Below are 18,047 nucleotides of genomic sequence, written 5' to 3'. Positions count from 1 at the left end.
CTAGCTAGATCAATAGTTCAGATCTAATATTTTTGGCCTGGTCACACTCTCTCCAGCTGAAAAAGGTCTAACGTGGCCTTGTTTTACATGGTTTAGAATTTCAGCCTGGAAGTGGAGTAGTGATGCTGTCAAACTATTTGGCCGCTGCACATGTAGGTCTGGCAACATTCACAGCAGCTTTCATAATCAGTCTCGTGAAAGCGAACACTCTGTCCCACCAAACCTTAGTCAATATTTCCCCACAGTAAAAACACAACAGCAGTGACCTCATTATTTTCTGGTATCCACTGTTTTTGTTTACGGTAAGTTAATACGACTGAAACATGAATAGTTCAAACACCGAAAATTACAACTTGAAACAAAGGTTGAGGTGTTTTTTACGGATGATAATTTTAAGTCATTAATGGTCTATTACAGTGAGCTTTTAATTTATAACAAAACATTAGGCAGATCATATGTTTATGTATGTAAAGTAATCTAAATATAGCTACTGTTACAGCTGGTAACTGTAGTAGAGTCCAGTGCAACATTTTACTTTGTAACGTAGTGGAGACGTATAAAGTCTTATCTCTGGCTTAGAGGTAGCTAGACTTTATTTTCTGCTGTACAACAATCACATTATTTACTTTTCAGTTATTTTTAACTGACCTTAAATCGTATGCTCAACTGTTTAACAGTCATGTAGGCGACTTGCTACCTGCTCTCTTACTTTCCTGCAGATGAAAATTTGCTGCAATGCATCTTTAGTCTTTGTGTGAAATTAATGTTTATTTTAATCATATATTTAATAAACATATTAAAGCAAATTTAACCTGAACAAACTCATAAACCTGTACAAAGACTTACAGGAAACTGGACACTGAAAAATCCCAAATCTGAGTCACAAGAGAAAACAAATAAACAAGTGTTGCCTGCAGACATAATCAATCAGGGTGGGACAGCGTGCAGCTTTTTTTCTGTTGATGCCTCAAGTTCTTTGGTGACACGTGGACTCATGTCTCATTGGTTCACGTTTTCAGCTCATGCTGCTGATCAAATATAGGCTAAACCCAAAACAGGATGACACCTGAGCCGCTCCAAACACTGTGAACCCCTTTACCTGAAAAGACAAACGTGTGTACGCTGTGTCTGCAAATACGGAGAACTACATGTGATGTCCCTCTCCTCTTATCTGTGGCGTATGAACTGGTGCATTTTTTGTGAGAGTCGGGGGTTGGACTGTTTGACTGCACTTAGTCGTGGGCCAGATGCCTTTGCCCCAGATTCCCCATTTATCTTTGAGCCAGTTGATGCGCAGGATTGCTCTGTGGGGCCTTGCCAACATTTTCCACTGACTATAGGCAATCACAGCACATGAGAGTTTAAAAAAAGACTGACCCAGAATAGAGTTTCAGTCATCTGTGAAACTATTATCCAGCATTTCTCTTCACCTTCGTTTCTTGCAGACAAACTGGAACTTATTTAATTGACCAAACAGTTCACTGTGGCTGCAGCTAGAAATCTTTTTCATTATTGATTCATCTGCTGGTTGTTTCCGTGATGAATTGTTGTCAATGCAGAAGACTGCAGAAGCAACAACTATATTGGCATGTTTGCTTGAAAAATTAAATATTGATATTATTTACTTAATTGATTGATTAATCATTTCAGCTCAAAACATGTCATTTCGTTTATTAGGAGCCACTTTAGGTCCATCAAAACAGAGCCTATCCTTTCATTCGCCACATTAGCTAACAACACTTCAACGCACTGTAACTTACTTAAACCACAAAACACTGAAGAGTCCTCGAACAACATCTTCTAGACAGGTGAGATCAAGATACGCCTGTGTCAGAATGAAAGAGAAAAAGAAGAGAAGAGTTTGGGGAAGAGGTGGAACAGGTCATGATCTGAAGCTACAGCTTTATCTGAGAAGCATAGTGGAGGTGGTGTTATGATGTGGGCATGCATGGCTGCCACAGGAGCTGGTTCCCTTGCAGCAGCGTGAACTCTGAAGTGTTTGGAGTTATCGGCTCTGGAAAAGGAAAAACGTCTTAAAGAATCAGCAGCATCGTGTTTGTGTTTATTATTATTTTACAAAACCAGACATAGAGAAACAAGAGCACAGTATTGCAGAGCTACAGTATTTTGTAGAGAGAGTACAGCACACAGCAGGGATTCATCCCCTCACTCTGTTCGGTCACCTTTGTACAGAGAAAACCTGAGTCTCCTCTGGAGTAATAAAAAAAGAGCTGCATGATGATGGGAGATTCCCGTATCAGTGAGGTGACACAGTATCTTTTTTACTTGGCTGCGAACACGCATCATTTTTAGACGTGAATGCCTCCATGATACGTCGCCAGGAACCTGGTGGATAGGTCAGGACGCTTTAAATGGTGAGAGTCACTGGTCCTTGAAATGACTAGTTATTTGTCCCAGTGTGTGGCTCTGAATGCTGTAGGACTGTAACTGTTCGACTTTCCTGTTTAACACACAGATTATCTTAGAACAGGACTGGACTGGACTGTAATCAGACTTTGTTTGGTATTTTTCTTGGTTTGTCACCAGGATTCTGCAAATTATTCACTGCATGTTATTTCTGGAAAAAGTCAATCCAGAGAATCAGTGCAGTTATTGATCTTTCTGTTAATCACTAATACATCATGAATATGTGGTTAGCAGAATATTCTGAATGTGAAATCTTTGAGTGGGATTTTACATACACGCCTCTATGTTTCTCTCCTGACATTCAATGATTTCTTTCAGCACAATGCTTAGTCTCAAACCATGAACACGTCCTGCATTTGAAGACAGAAACAAGCTCTTTTGTAACATTTGTTATGTGGACTGGCTGAAGAAAGTAAGATTTAACATAATTATAAAACGTTTTGGTTTGATCTTTGCTTTCTATGACTCTTTTTCCACAAAAGGTGTTGACCTACATTCATGCTGAGGTGTTGTGTAAGCTGTATTACCGATTGAATTAATCGTTTCTAATCATATCGCAGCTAAACAGATTAAGTGGCTCCTGGTGTTCCTTCACATAGTTATAACACAGCTCCTGTGCTGAAGAGCACATGCAAGGTTCACTGAAATAATACACAATGAAAATAGTGGCTGCAGGTATTATATTTATTATCATTAACAGTGTAAAGTTACAACAAGGATAAAATGAAAAACTTCTTACATAGTTGAGCTTTTTTTTAAAGCGTTTGGTCTTAATAAAAACATACTATACACAGGGGAGAAGGAAAAGCATAGTCTGCTTATTAAAGGAAGAAAAACAAAAAATGACCCTCATCATCACCACCATTATCTCCATCTCCATGGACTATGTGATGGTAAGCTGAGGGTGAGGGAGGTGCCGGGGGGTGAGGGTGGCGGGGAAGTCTAGGAGGAAGTTGGTGGAGGGGTCGACGGTTCAAACTTTCCACTTTCGCTGTTTTCAGTGAGTTCTCTGTTCAAAACCATTTCCCTGGCGATGCAGGTCACCTGGCCGTTGGCCACTGTGTAGGTTCTGTTCCTGCAACAGATGTAACAACAGAGGATCGTTAGTTTCACCGAACAGAGTCAAGATAAGGTAGAGAACAGCTCTGTCAGCTTCAGTGTGGTCTCGTTCCATATTTCACTCACTTTTGATTTTCAGATCCATTCTGCATGCCGGCCTGGTTCTGTTTCGCAAAGAAGAATGACGTCCACCAGTGGCCAGAATCTTGCCTGGGAAGTCCTGAGAAGAGCAAAGTACATCTGTGAGGACTCATTTTAAAACAGGGAGATTTTATTTTTTCACTTTGTCCGTTCTCTCACCTGGATGGTGTGGAATGACCTCTCCTGTGTACTCTGAACTGCCACAAGAGCTGTTACTGGAGTTGGACCCGAGGCGCCCTGGAGCAGAGATGTGGTACACTTTTAATGTAAAGACTCTAGCATAGCTTAGAGATGGATTAAAACAGGCGAGAAAATAATGGCAAAGTATATTGTGCATTTAAGCCATGTCTGACTCACTTCTGTAGTAATCATGGGTGGCAATGAGGGAGCCACTTGATGGAATTGCTGCCATTTTCTCCGACCTTAGGTGAACTACCGCTCGAAGATGGAAAATGGTAATCTGAGGGAGAGACAGAGCAAAACAGATGGTAATGTTAAAACATGTGCTTCTATCATTTGAGTTGTTCCATTTTGCATTCCTTGTTGTCTTCTTACCACCACCATCATCTTATTTTAAACAGTGCTACATTAGAAAGAGCCTGCACAGGGTTATGGACCCATAATGTGAGCAAGCACCTCTGCACTGCCAAGACAGAATTCACAGAATAACATGGCTCACGGAGACACATTTCAAACTTCTGCAGCATGCATGCCCTCTGTGCTCCATGCCTTCGATGCAAAATGATAAAACAGATGCAGCTGCTTGACAGAATCCTGTTTCCCCCTGACTCAAATAACCGGAGTGTGTGAGCTCATGTCCACATGTCCACATGAACTCTGCTAACGTGGCGCATGAGCTGACTGCATGACCGAAGGAGCAGCTGGCTACTGATTGTGCCAATGTTCCTGTCATTGAGAATATATCTGTATTGCAGGTTGATGGCCGAGGGGGTTCAGCCAGGAGACTGTAGAAGGTTATATTCAGGTGTTTAATGCCAAAACGAAAAACAAAACTAAAGTAGGATTTGTTATCAGCCTGGATCCTGAGAACCAGCTGAAGGCTGTAAAGCTTAGCACCAGGTGAGCAGCAGACGGCTTTAGGGATTACAAGACAGGCAAATAGAGCTGCACCTCTGAACTTCACAGCCTAGATAAACACAGCAGCTGCCACTTGTACTGGGAAAAATAAACTGTGCTGCTGTGAACCTGCAGAGGATTACAGATGTTCAAAACCTGACACGTGTACATGACAGGTCACCAATAAAGAGCAGAACTGTGCAGCACATTTAGGCAAACAACTACCTTTGGAAATGTGTGATGGAGACAGGAGTCGTGAGAAATCAAATCTGTGTGGAACTAAGGAGAGAAACACAAACCACATGGAAATGAGTGTACTGCCCTCCTGCTGAATGAAGTAAGGAAACATGTTCAAACATAGAGAGAAGTTGAAAACAACGGCATTACTTTGACCTACCTTTACGTTTAGGATGCTGATGGTGGCACCAGATGCGGCTGGAAGGTGCGGATGGCTTCAAGTATAAGAGGTGCTAGTTGTTCCAATGGCCCATTGGTGGATACCTGGTGTGTGTGGACCCTCTGGTCACGACACTGCTGCTCTCACTGCCCGTGTGCACGCTCCCCGCCGCCTTTTATAGCGTGTCACTGGGCGGAGACTGTGGCTTGGAGCTGCTTTAGGTTTAACCCGCTGCAGACCAGAGCCAGCACGGTGCGGTTCCCACCTGTTTAGTCCCTCTAGTGCCACAGACTCAGCAGTGACCTCGACACAAACGGACAACTTACTGAGAGCTGTTAGCCTGTATCATTTTAACTTCACGATTCAACGTCATTCTGACAAAACAAGTCAAACTTAACTAATCGCGTCAAAAACAGGTTACCTGTACCACTAACTACCATAAGAATGATACAGATCACACAGCGAGCACCGCTCCCTGGTGGTCTAGTGGTTAGGATTCGGCGCTCTCACCGCCGCGGCCCGGGTTCGATTCCCGGTCAGGGAACATTTGTTTTTCCTTCATTTTCTTTTAACGTGGTTGTTTTTTTAGAGAACAGCTTAAGGAACCCTTCTCTTTACAGTGATCGCCTGTCACATACGTATCACTAAGTGTTTTTGTGTTCTTAATTAAGAGCGACCTGGGACACTTCAGTGTTTTATTATTTCTATGAATCCTTATTATTAAGGATTTCTCCTTTTTATTTGAATAAATGTGTATAACAGATATTGTTGAAGCAGATCGGCAGCTGCTTATATTCGAAATAAAACACTGAACGTTTCGAGTTAAAACATGTTCATAGCTCTTAGCGCCACCCAAAGGCTACATATCAAATAAGGGCACTGCATCTGGTTTTAGGACCAGTTTTTTAGTAGCTGTAGGGAATCAGGAATTCATTTCGACAAATTCAATTTGCTTACATGACCCTTAATCACAAAAGTCAAACACCATTCAATTGACTTTAATTGAAAAATCTTAAAGTACAAAAATACTTTATGGTAGTAATTTCAGTTTTGTAAATGTCACAATTAGTCAGTCAATGAATTAGTCAATGAATGCATACTATGTATGGCCTTAGTGTGTTTATGCCAAAATACATGCTGAAATATTACAAAATCCTCAGTCACATTTTAGGTTAAAATAAGTTTACATTACAAACCTATTATATTTTATTAGTAATGTAATATTTACTAACAGATAAATAATAATAGTGAACAAATACACACATACAAGGGAGTAAAATAACATTTACAAGTTCTGTAAATAATTAACTGTGGTTTTTTTATCTCATGTGCTGCGACGTGGGAATCTTCTGTCAAACCCAGATGTTTCTCCATTATTTGTCAGACTGCCAGTCACCTTATCCTTCATGATTGAGAGAGAAAACATGCGATTTAAACTTAGTGAAACAGTAAGAACACTGTGTGAGGTACGTGTCTGAGGTTTTGATAACTCACCTTTACATTACCAGCAATTTCCTCAAAAGATTTGAATGTGGAAGAGTGTCTGCAAACAAGTATGAGTATTAATTAAAAGCTATTTATGTTCAATTTTACAAATATAGTAACAAGCAGTAAATACAGGAACGGTAGAGACAAACAATCATGGTGTTTTACCTCATACTCGGCACACTTATGGTGTGGCTGGGGGGCCGGGTAAGAAAAAGAAAGTGGTTTGAGCATTTCACAGGTTTGATAAGTAAAATTTCAAAACAGAAGAAAGAAGCAGAAATTTTGGTATATAAAAGCACTTATGCCAGTGAGGAATCACGTTTACTGACAACCATCACCACAGTTAGTCTGGTGACAAGGGATTTGGTGGCGATTATTCTTAATCACTTGGAAGGCTTTCTGAACACCAGTTAGGGTTTAAACACAGTCATGGATTTGACAGATGTGTTTCTGTTGTAAAGGAAATAATCCCATATTACAGACGTCAAGGTCCTGCGTCTTTGTCCGGCCTCTAAAGTGTATGACCAGATTATGCAACTGAGACCAGACTGTATTAATCACTGGTCACTGGTTGACAGAGGTCTTTCCTCTGGATGTAACTCACTTTAAAGTCACTGTGTTCTACTTTACATTTTACAATGAGCTCAAGTCATATGTCTTACCGTGGTGGGCTTGGAAGAGGCAGAGCTCTGTGGAGTTTGGAGCATGAAGATAAAGACAGACACACAGATATCACACCAGCTTCTATTTCCACTTGGAGGAAAACAACAGACTTATCAGCTGCTGCTGCTGCTCATGCACAGGTGTACTAGTGTAATTGGATTATGGTTTGATTACTGGCTAAACAAAAAAGCCTTAGAACTTAAAGTGACAAACACTCATCCTTTTTAAGATAGGTGCAGTTTTTGTTTGTTTGTGTTGTTCTTCACACGACACAAATGTTGCACAAATTCCAATATTTCATAATTTTAAATGTGGAAAATGTTCATTGAATCATAGGTTTTGGGTGGAGGTCAAACAAAACTGTAAAGGAACATCCGTTGCCTACAGTTTTCATTTTTTTATATATTTGGACTAAACTAAAACTGCGCATGCACAGGATGACTACGGCAGTGAGAATGCTGTATAAAATTGATCAAAAAAGCAAAGACTGCTGTGTACCCAGCCTGGGTCTGATATTTTACCACTAGCTGTTGAAAACAGATGGTATGTCCATCTGGAACCATCGTGTATCTTTTTTTTTATCCTTTACAGGGATATAGAAGAACATATAATTAGAAGTTGTTTGTTCTTCTGTTTTTTGTATATGTTTTATCTTGAAAATAGTGTCAACAAATGACATTAAAAGACTAAACCAACAAATGTGTTGGTTTAGTCTTTTCAGCTTTGCCACTGGGCCTGTAACACTCAGCAACAACCTTGCTAAGATGGTATATGTGGGACTGAGTCAAAATAAACTACTGTGCCTCTGCTCATTGTAGTGAAGGAGCACGTCACACAGTACAAGTTATTGTTCATAAATATGTTCTAATGGCTTCTGGACAACAATGGAGCTGTATGGTTTTGGTCTATTTGCAGGATTTGTTTACAATGAGAAGAATATAGCTGGTGTGATGTTAGAATATAGTAATTACAGCAAAATATGTCTGCTGTAAAAATCAGATTATCTTAATTCCTATTTAGCTGTTTCAATATAGTGTCTAGTCATCTTAGTACATTACTACACACTGATGGTAATAAGACCAAACATTATAATTTACTGTTGGCAGTTAAACAGACTGTAAGTCTTATTATGACTCTGAGACTAAGCTTCTTCACAGAAGATACTTTGACACAGTAGGAAAATCAAATGTGCAAATTAGAACATTATTGAAACTAAATACAATTAGGCTGCTCGAGTTTCACGCTGCTCGTATGTCACTGTGTCATGGCTTACTGGACCAACATTACTCAAATTAGTGACACATATGCTTTTCATACTATGACTAGTCAAAATATAACTTTTCCTGATTGCCAGAACATAGTGTTATTACAGTATATTGTTGTATCTTCTGATATTTATTAAATGTATTAGTTTGAGATGAAGATTTTGTCTTTATGCACATGCAGAGATTGGTGTGTTTATTGATATGCCAAATGTGCAGATGTAGGAACATAAAACCCTCTCTCAAGCTAATTTCTTCCTTTTTTTTGGTTTGTTGTGACTTTATTATAGAGCAGTTGTTATGCTGTGATGCTGGCCACTGTGAATCAGTAGGCATTATTTTATGTTCACAATAGAGAAAACAATACATTGAAAACAAGATAGTGGAGGAACTTCATATTTACACCCCATGAACTAGATAAAACGTAGATGATCGTAGATGTTGCTGCATAAATTGGCACATTGTTTGACTTAAAGTGGATTTAGGCAGTTCAAGTTCCTTTTGTTGAAATAATAAAATAAGTTAATAATATGACTTATTTTCAAAATTAGGAGGGAGAAGCTAAGCCAATTATAAGTTTACCTCATCTCTGTCAGTCTCCTGGTGATGGTCCCACCCATAGTGGACAGTGCAGAAGATGTCACGTGGCCTGCATGAGAGAGAATCTCCTGTGTCCTCGCATATCTACACAAACATTAAGAAAGCAGTAATATAGTTCAGGAATCAAGTAGGGCCATAATATTGCCAACACACATCTGATGGTCATCAAATGGGAAAGTACATACAGAGAGCATAAACCCAGAAATTAAACACTCAACAACAAGCTCAGTCCTTCTGGCTGCAGGAGATCCCTTACTCACTAAGATTCAAACACACTCTTCACGTTACTCCCGCCATTGCCTGTAAAAACAACTGCTCTTTGTGCTAAGTCAGGCTGTAAGGCTATTAACAGGGCACCAATCTATTTGACCTGGATAATCCCATCACTTGTTTCTTAAAAGAGTTCTCTCTTTAGCATGTGGGAGGATTAAATGCTAGGAAACGTGGTGCAAATGTTTTCATTTTTCAGGCTGTGATGCAAACAGTGACAGAAACCTACACATTGGAGTGCTTGATGTCATCCAGGGTGGCAGAGGCTGTGAGATATCTGGAAAAAGAGCAGAACATGCGCATGTTATTCCCTAAATTTAAAACACAGATTAAGACACTCAGTCATTAGTGTGCTTCTCATGATTATGTAACTGTGTCACACTAAGACAATGCATGCCACAAATGTTCCACAAGAGCTGGAGTGGCGTCTTACATCATGTACAGATGTAAGACACTACAGCTACATAGTGGTACTTCCAGCAGATCTAGATACAATATTTAGGCTTCATACTGTGCCAGTCTAAACAAGCAATGTTAATGAGAAAGCAAGTGCCCTTACGGGGTTGACGTTTGGACATCTTGCCAGCCTTTGGACAGGTTCTGTTTGACGTTGCTGAGAGGACTCATACCCAGTTGCCTCCTGATGTCGGCTGCATATTTTTCTCTGGCCAAAAGCATCTGCCGCAAAGTCTGAATCTCGTCCTCCGTCTGTGTATGAAAAACACAAAAAGATGATGTCAGATGATGTTGTTAAACTGGACTAACTAGCCCACACATCACCTTTCATCACCTTTGCAAGCTCAGTCCGCAGACTGTCTACATCCTCCTCTGGTAGATCTGAAGGTGAGCATCCATCTGGATATGATGAGCATCCATTTCCTGTTATCCTTGAGAAATGTGTGGATGTTGAAGCCCCAACAAAACCTTACGAGGAGGCAAATTCAAATATTTCAAAAAAAGTTAGTAGATATATATATGTATTTTTATCTAAGGAGTCTAAATTAGTTAGAAACTGTAAATATACCTTGTCAGATACTGTCGTTTTTATATTTTATAACTAAATGGATACAAACAGTGGGAACTGTCCGTGGTGCTGAACGTCACTCTGTTTTGCTAACTCGAGCTAACTGCTAACGTTAGCTACCTGTTGCTTACACAGCTAACGTTAGCTAACTTTGTCAACCAGCATAAACACACTGTAAACACATTAGCTGACGACTGAAAACAACCAACCACCATACTATTGAAGATGTGCGGTGGTCTTACCTGGTCGGTTCATTGCTGCCACTTTCACCTGGTAGTGTTGTGACTAGCTAACGTCAGTGGCTGCTGGTCTCCATCCAATCAGCTCTACTGAGAAACGAGCAGGAGGCAGCAACAGGCTCAGGATCACTGGGGTTATTATTGGGACGGTGGTGGAGAGTAAGTCCATTATCACTACATACTCACGGGCTGAGGTGCAGTGTAGAGGCACTTTTATTTTACTTTACTACTAACTGTATTTACATTTTATGCTACTTTATACCTAACTATACAGTCCAGATCCTTTTGTTTGTTGACATTAATACAGCCCATGGATGTCGTGAAATACTGTGCAGGAATCCACAAAATTAGAGTCCACTGGAAAACTGCACCATCATTAACACAGAGAGAACACCCCGCTGAAAGGACTGGACTGAAATCAACACTTTGTCTCCATCTGCTGGCAGAACAGGCCACCACACTACTAGTCCTCCAAAATGAAGCCTTTAGTTTGCTTCACCTGCTCCTTTAGGGAAATATTAGCTGCAGCGTTGCATTACTAATACACAATGCAATTGACAAATTAATGATGTATTGGTACATGCATTTTAAATGATTGAGGCACTAAGCAGCATATAAAAAAAGTTCAAAATTAGCATGCGCACCTTGCAACATTAATTTGGTGTACACAAGAATGCTTTAAGAATTACAATGCAGTAACACAGATCCGTAGGTGTCAATCTCTATAATGAGTACTGTACTTACACTACTTTATCTGTTGTAAGTTTAAGTTGGAAATAAACTCTTCCCCTGCTGTAGATCTGGATCATATGTTCTCCTTCACCTATTACCACGTGCATTACATACTGTAAATAACTACTGTAGTTGTGTTTTTTTTGTGTAAAACTGTAAAATTAGGGGGGAAAAAGAACTAACATACTACTATAAACATACTATTATCCCCATGTGAAATATATTGATAAATACACAAGTCCAAATGTTCAGGAACATTTATTCAACAACAGCTATTCAGATCAATGATCCACTTGTTTTCATCCAGACACACAATTACCATGCTACAACATAAACTTTTAAGGTTTATACTTTATATGGGCCAAGTGTATGTACAAGCAACCTTAACCATTAAACCATTCCTTGCAAAATGTAATGGTTACATTACAACACCATACCAGATGAAATCATAGTCAATTATCATTTGAAACATGAAGTATGAAATAAATAAAATTCCAAAAATGCATCATATAACCATTTCACTATAGTTACACTATATACTATGTTGTCATTTCCTGATCCTTGACCAATTATATATTTTTTTAAACACAGTGCATTCAACTTAGAACATTTACAGTAGCATTTTTCAGTATCTCAATGAAAAAGCCATGACAGGAACATCTATGTTTCATCAAGGGTTACAGGAAACATCATACAAGGGCCACAGAGGTCAACATCCATACTGTTAATAGCAGAGGGTGGGCAACAGGAGCTCACCAATTGTAAACCATTTAAACACATTATGAGCAGTTATGAAACTGACAGTGGCAAAAATGTTCATGGCAATTTATGGCATTTTGCAAATATGTGGCAATATATGCAAATTCAGTAGTATGAAAATTTTTACTCAGAGCTGCCTGTAGCACTGGTTCACACATGATATGCCTCTTACTCTACATGGATTTAAAAAAAAAATCAACAATGAAACGATCACAGCATTACACAAAATGTGAAAATCATCAGACTTCAGTTCAAAACACAAAGACACAAAGATCATGATGAAATAAAACCTTTCCCCTTAAGCTAAAATATCACTCTGTGAATGTCACCTTTAATTCCCAAAGAGTGTAACATGTTTTTTGTTCACATCACATTAACTATTTAATATATCAAAGACAGACTGAAAAACATGTCACCCTCTGAACCTGGGTTGGTGTCAACAGACATTTGTAGTTTCTACCTTTTAACAGCTCTGATCAGAGCCGGCTGGATTATCTGGAGCTCCTTGGCTTCATATAGCACAAAAGCAACTAGTAAATAAATAATAATGCAATAAGTACATAAAATGAACGTCTTTCAGTGTCAGTGAGTTGTTTTGTCTTTAAAAAAATAGTATGGTTTAATTAAATAAATATACCAAGAAAAAGAAATGAGGCAGCAGCTCAGGATTTTATTCCCATAATCTATACGAATCATTAAATTAAACTCATAAAAAACAATGTTTTGTAGAAGATTTTTTTCAACATCTTTGATTTATGACCCCAATAACAAAAATTCTAATAAAACTTATAACTATAACTGCTGATAGCAACAAAAAAAGCTACAATGGCGATAAAACCAGGACATTATAATGAATTCACCTACGATAGAAATTATGGGTGAACCTTAACGTTGTCTTTAAAATAATTGTCACAGCAACTTGTTAAGTGCTGCGTGAAAGACAAGGAAAGGAGTCTATGTCCTGCAAGGATGGGCTGAAATAAAGCTGTGTGGCAGAGGAAAGAAGAGCCAATACGACTTCATTACTAAAGCAGAACGTTCACGTGAGCAGGCGTTTATGAAAATAAAGCTCTGTGCCTTAACCACCTTATGATTCACATTAAAACACTCAGGGAGCACATTAAAGATAAGCGAACACAGTGCCAAAGACATATTGAAGGTCTGATGATGGCGGGTGGCATTTTCAACTGAAATATTGCTGACTGCAAATAAGAAGAGAAAACCACTCTATTCTTAAGGGTTTATTAACACATCACCCAACAAATACATCTCTTTAACCAGCACCTCCCTGAGCCAGGGCTCTCTCTTCTTTCGCTTTAAAATATCACGTAAACTTGCCTCCTCCGCCTTGCAAACCGCACTCATATTAACAAACCGTACGTACGAAATTTGGAGACAATGTTTCATGAACAGTGCATGCTACACCATGATGCAAAACGTGGGCGAGGGGAACTGGGGTAGGTGACCTGTGTGGCCAAGGCCAAGAGATACAAAAGAAGAAATCAAAAGGAAACAAATGACTTGTTTCTCTTCTTTTCTCATTCTTGGGTAAATAAGTAGTGGACCAATCAAGGAGGGGTGGAAGGGATTAGTTCCTTTCATGGGCCATGCTTACTAGTCCCTCTCCACATGGCTCGCTCGCGTGTTTTGGAAGTGGAAGGATGGATTGCCCCTTTGTTTCATCTCACTGAGGTGGAGCAGGGAAGCAGGCAGGACCACAGGCCAGGATTGAGGGGAATAGGGGGTTAGTTGAAGCCGGTGTCAGTGTGGTAGGAGTGGTGCCCATCTGATGTTAGCTGGGTTGTCTCTGTTGCTGACGGTTGCAGCACTATAGGGTCACCACCAGCCTCTGTTTGACAAACAGTAACAATATTTTTAGTGTCTGCATGGAGCCTCCGGCTGTTGCCAACTCTCTGACAATTTCAAACTGGGAGTGGTGATACAGGTTGTTCAGTCTCACCTCTCTCATCAGATTGCAGCTGAGCTTCCAGGTCCTCAGGGGACACATAGAAGTCCTGGTCCTGGCCATCCCGAGGCCGTGGTTTACATTTTCCACAGCAGCAGTTACAGCAGCAGCACAGGCAGCAGCAGAAGTAGCAGCCAGTAGCCAGGCCGCAGAGTACAAACAGAGCCTGCAGGCAATGAAATTAATGGCAGGAAGCAAAAATAAAGGCAGAGAGGTTGTAGCAAAAGTGTGAGCGACAGAGAAGAAATAGAGGTAGACCAGAAAATGCAAATAATTACAAATAATCCTGGTTCTTACCTTTGCCCACCAGCTTGAAAGGACAAAGTAAGTGTTAACATTCTCCTCTCCAAACTGCTCAGCCACATACAGTCCAAGAGAACCGTATTTGTCGTAAATGTTACGCTTCGTGGGGTCGTTCAGAATCGCATGGGCGTTGTTTATCTCCTTGAACTTATCTGCTGCCTCTGGATTGTCTGGATTCTTGTCAGGGTGGAACTTAAGCGCCAGTTTCCTATGAGGAGCAAGACGAAAGATGACAACCGAATAGAAACAATCACATTCACCAACCTTTCTGTGATAATTATGTGATGTTACAGAGGGATGCCTCACCTGTAAGATCTCTTAATATCATCGGATGTGGCCATCTTGTCAACTCCCAAAACATGGTAGAGAGACTCACCAGCGGTGGACAGAGAGCGTTGCCTCTGGTGCTCAGCCATGATGCCTCACGTCCACAGGCTGGGCACAGACACAGAAAAACACATGCACTGTTTGGGCTACATATCTTGCTTACTAAACAAGCCTATGGGGCCAGACCTACTTTGTTAAGGTACCCTGTTTATCATGACATACATCTGCTCACAAAATATCAGGCCTTTATCTGAATGAGGCATGTTTGATTGAATCCTGCAGCAGGAAACAGCTGGTCCACTGCTGTTTCGATTAAATACAACAGTCCTGTCCATGTTATATGTGGAAAGCCCAGCTCAGAGTGAAATATAGGGCAAAGATGCCACAGGAAGAAAAATGTAGGGTTTATTACATTTTCTGCGCTGAACTAATTCTCACAGATGTCATTGTGCAAATGATATAGTGCATACAACTATACTGGGCAAAAGCACAAAATGTTAAATGTTCACATAACATGCAATAAGTATTATGTCTACATTGATTTATAGTGTATTTAATCTTATGTGTAATTAAAAACAAACAGGTTACATAGCTATATACATAGAAAATATAGGCCCTGATGTACAACCTCAATGCAACAAAAGGAAGTACACGTGTTATTTCTCCATGAACAAGGCTTTAAAATAACGTGAACACCACAGATTTCTGTTTCACTCAGGGCTGTGTCTAATGCAATATGGCTCCACATCGGAAGGACTTGTTAAATTGTCAAGGCAACAGAACAGAGATCAGATTGTGAGACTTCATCAAGATGAGAGAGGGTACAAGAGAATCAGTAAACATCTGAACATGAGCTGAAACACATCTGCAGCAGTGGTTAGGAGGCATACTGTAGGAGGAGCCATACTAGCAATAACAGAAAGTGCAGTGGCAACTGCAATTTACGCAACCTTGTGCTGAAAAACAGATGTAAGTTTTTCTGCCTTGGTATAAGTATTATTTGTGGAAACTACTATTTTGGAGACAGGGACAGCACAAAACTGGCATAATAAAAAGGTGGCAGCGTGCTGATATGGGGCTGGAAGAATGCAAATGCTTCATGAGAGATGACATTTGTAGATAATCACTAGGAATGCATGTTAGTATCAGTAAATACTGAATGAAAAGAATGACTCCCAGTCTCACGAAGCAGGTCAGAAGAGGAATTCCTCAACTTGACAGTGAGGAAGAAAAACATGAAAACTCTGACCTCATTCGAATTCAGTGGAATAACTGCGGAGTATTTTAACTGAAGAGAGTAATTTGCTTAGATCAGATCTCAGATCTCTCCACACATTTGTGCACGACTGGTTTGATCCAGCCCAGGACGATCCAATCTGTTTTACATGCAATATATGGATATGGGTAGATGGCTAGGCAGATAGATTTCTGTTATTAAAGTAACAGGCACCATTATTTGGGCTAGAACAATAGAACTGTATAGACAGGATTTGTAATTACTTAACATTTTACTGGTATTAAGCAGCAGTGTACTCTGTTTTATAAATTGCCCTGCATGCTATTAACTGTGATATCTTGGCAGGACCACTGACAGCCTCTGCTGCTATAGGTAAATCACTAACTGACATCAGTACATTGAAGGATGCTGCAAGAGAGAGAGATTGAGGCCTATTGAATTGATGCTTCAAAAGAAAAAAAAAAAACAGATAAAGCCATTCCTGACTATATATCTGCCTCCAAATGGGTGTCATCGTGACACAATTGAATGACTACAGCTTTATTTCAACAAATTCACCACCCAACTCACTGCTGACTGCCAGGTGTCAAATTCCCCCTTTGTTACGAATCGCATCCCGTTAACAGCTGTCTATAAAATGGATGAGACAGTGCGAATGGGACGCCAGGAGCATAATCTCTGTGCAAGCTTTCAGCAGTAGCACTGCTATAGCGCACAGCATCCATGTTGGTTTGCTTCCTGGCCTGTTCTTGATGCAAGACAGGGATGGATTGTCAGCAGTAATTTTCAAGGGCAAGGGGCAGTGTATCGGGCTTAAATAAATGATGCGAATGTGCAAGAACGCTCACCTTTCAGTCGACTCTGATGCGCGGCAGAACTAACGATCCCAGCAGGTTGTGATTTGAGGCGACTTGGCGTGACTATGGCTGCATCTCGCACGTACCCGGACCCTCTGTGGCTCCCACCACACGACCATGGACAGCTGCGGCAGTACGCTGGCTCCGCCCCCTCCCCCCACAGCGCCATGGCGACGCGACGTGCGCGCGCACACGCGGACGGGGCTGGGAGAGGGAGTTGCTCGGTGCTAATGCTACTTCCAAAGCTAATCACGAACACACAGAAGCTACAATTTACATTTACAAACTGGAATATTGCAGCATACGCGCTGTGTAATGGTGCTGTTCAATGCAGATGAAACTCGCCAGTCAGTGAAGTCGTCCTTGAACTAACAAGCTCAAGACTTTGCTCTGAAACGTGTGGAAATTAGCTTCAGCACCTGGTTAGCTAGGTGTTGCACACACTGTAGAAACAGCTAAGTTAGGCAAGCATCTCTCTCTCCTTCACATTTACACGTGTACAATATACACATGTAAAAGTGACAGCAATAAGGAGTTATGTGCCTGAATGTTTCTGTGATATTGCTTTTTTCAGTTGGGTAGTTGCCAAGCGAAAAGTAAGTTACTGTTTACATGCCTGCAACATGGTGAACTATCATCCCTACACATGTTGAGCACATTCAGCTTGATTTGTTCAGCGTTAGGCACATCTAGGCCTGATAAGAAAACAGATTTCCTATACAGGCCTGAGAATATGGATTTTATGTTTTCTTATCAGCCATCACAGTGTTTATTTCCACTTATTAAAACATTATTAGTATAGTAACACATGCTTTTCCTACTATGACAGCTATATGTGTTTTTAGTTTAAAAGGCCTGTTATATGTTGAGTTATATGTTGTAATTATAGTATGCTGATTGCTGATTATTATTATGACACTTTTACATCACCTTCAAAATCTCTTTTTATAATGACCCCATTATGACTCCACCACCCACTGTTCCCCCAATAATAAACTAGAACTATCACCTTTCTGACAGTTTAAACAAAAACAGAGAAATTATAACCTTGTAAAAGTAGAATTCACGTCACAGCTGCTGTGCTGGATTGCATTAGATTGTACATGTGTGCATGATAAAGTGTCCAGTGAATGTATGTTAATTGTTGTTTTAGTTCACAAAATGTAATTCACCAACTTTGACTGTTATAAAGCCACTGTGATGCTCCAGTTTTGTCCTT

At 40.2% G+C, this 18,047-nt stretch overlaps 3 protein-coding genes and 1 non-coding gene across 6 annotated transcripts; 1 reads left to right on the top strand and 3 right to left on the bottom strand.

The window, feature by feature from the left end:
• Window positions 1-3,117: 3,117 nt before the first annotated feature.
• Window positions 3,118-5,266, bottom strand: ppdpfa (pancreatic progenitor cell differentiation and proliferation factor a). 2 transcript variants are annotated; one of them, XM_026367275.1, is made up of 6 exons: window positions 5,102-5,266; window positions 4,930-4,983; window positions 3,985-4,087; window positions 3,787-3,864; window positions 3,613-3,706; window positions 3,118-3,502 (listed from the first exon to the last, which is right to left on the bottom strand). In XM_026367275.1, the coding sequence occupies exons 3-6, from the start codon at window positions 4,037-4,039 to the stop codon at window positions 3,370-3,372; spliced, it is 360 nt and encodes a 119-aa protein (XP_026223060.1). In that variant the 5' UTR covers window positions 4,040-4,087; window positions 4,930-4,983; window positions 5,102-5,266; the 3' UTR covers window positions 3,118-3,369. The 2 variants fall into 2 exon arrangements, with proteins under 2 accessions (XP_026223060.1, XP_026223061.1); XM_026367276.2 differs by lacking the exon at window positions 4,930-4,983.
• Window positions 5,267-5,573: 307 nt separating this feature from the next.
• On the top strand, window positions 5,574-5,645 carry trnae-cuc. The gene has a single exon. It is a non-coding gene; the product is annotated as a tRNA-Glu (tRNA).
• Window positions 5,646-6,139: 494 nt separating this feature from the next.
• On the bottom strand, window positions 6,140-10,749 carry LOC113166975 (tumor protein D54-like). Of its 2 annotated transcripts, XM_026367260.1 has the most exons (9): window positions 10,651-10,749; window positions 10,175-10,308; window positions 9,944-10,092; window positions 9,614-9,661; window positions 9,097-9,198; window positions 7,252-7,278; window positions 6,755-6,781; window positions 6,596-6,644; window positions 6,140-6,503 (listed from the first exon to the last, which is right to left on the bottom strand). In XM_026367260.1, the coding sequence occupies exons 1-9, from the start codon at window positions 10,661-10,663 to the stop codon at window positions 6,426-6,428; spliced, it is 627 nt and encodes a 208-aa protein (XP_026223045.1). In that variant the 5' UTR covers window positions 10,664-10,749; the 3' UTR covers window positions 6,140-6,425. The 2 variants fall into 2 exon arrangements, with proteins under 2 accessions (XP_026223045.1, XP_026223046.1); XM_026367261.1 differs by lacking the exon at window positions 7,252-7,278.
• Window positions 10,750-11,626: 877 nt separating this feature from the next.
• dnajc5aa (DnaJ (Hsp40) homolog, subfamily C, member 5aa) lies at window positions 11,627-16,958 on the bottom strand. Its single transcript, XM_026367263.1, has 5 exons — window positions 16,820-16,958; window positions 14,714-14,842; window positions 14,402-14,615; window positions 14,099-14,270; window positions 11,627-13,987 (listed from the first exon to the last, which is right to left on the bottom strand). Exons 2-5 carry the CDS (start codon window positions 14,821-14,823, stop codon window positions 13,884-13,886), a joined length of 600 nt encoding a protein of 199 aa, XP_026223048.1. The 5' UTR covers window positions 14,824-14,842; window positions 16,820-16,958; the 3' UTR covers window positions 11,627-13,883.
• Window positions 16,959-18,047: the final 1,089 nt, after the last annotated feature.

Source organism: Anabas testudineus, chromosome 7 (assembly GCF_900324465.2).
Source record: "Anabas testudineus chromosome 7, fAnaTes1.2, whole genome shotgun sequence".
NCBI classification, from domain to species: domain Eukaryota; kingdom Metazoa; phylum Chordata; class Actinopteri; order Anabantiformes; family Anabantidae; genus Anabas; species Anabas testudineus.
This window is presented reverse-complemented; position numbering and strand designations above follow the sequence as displayed.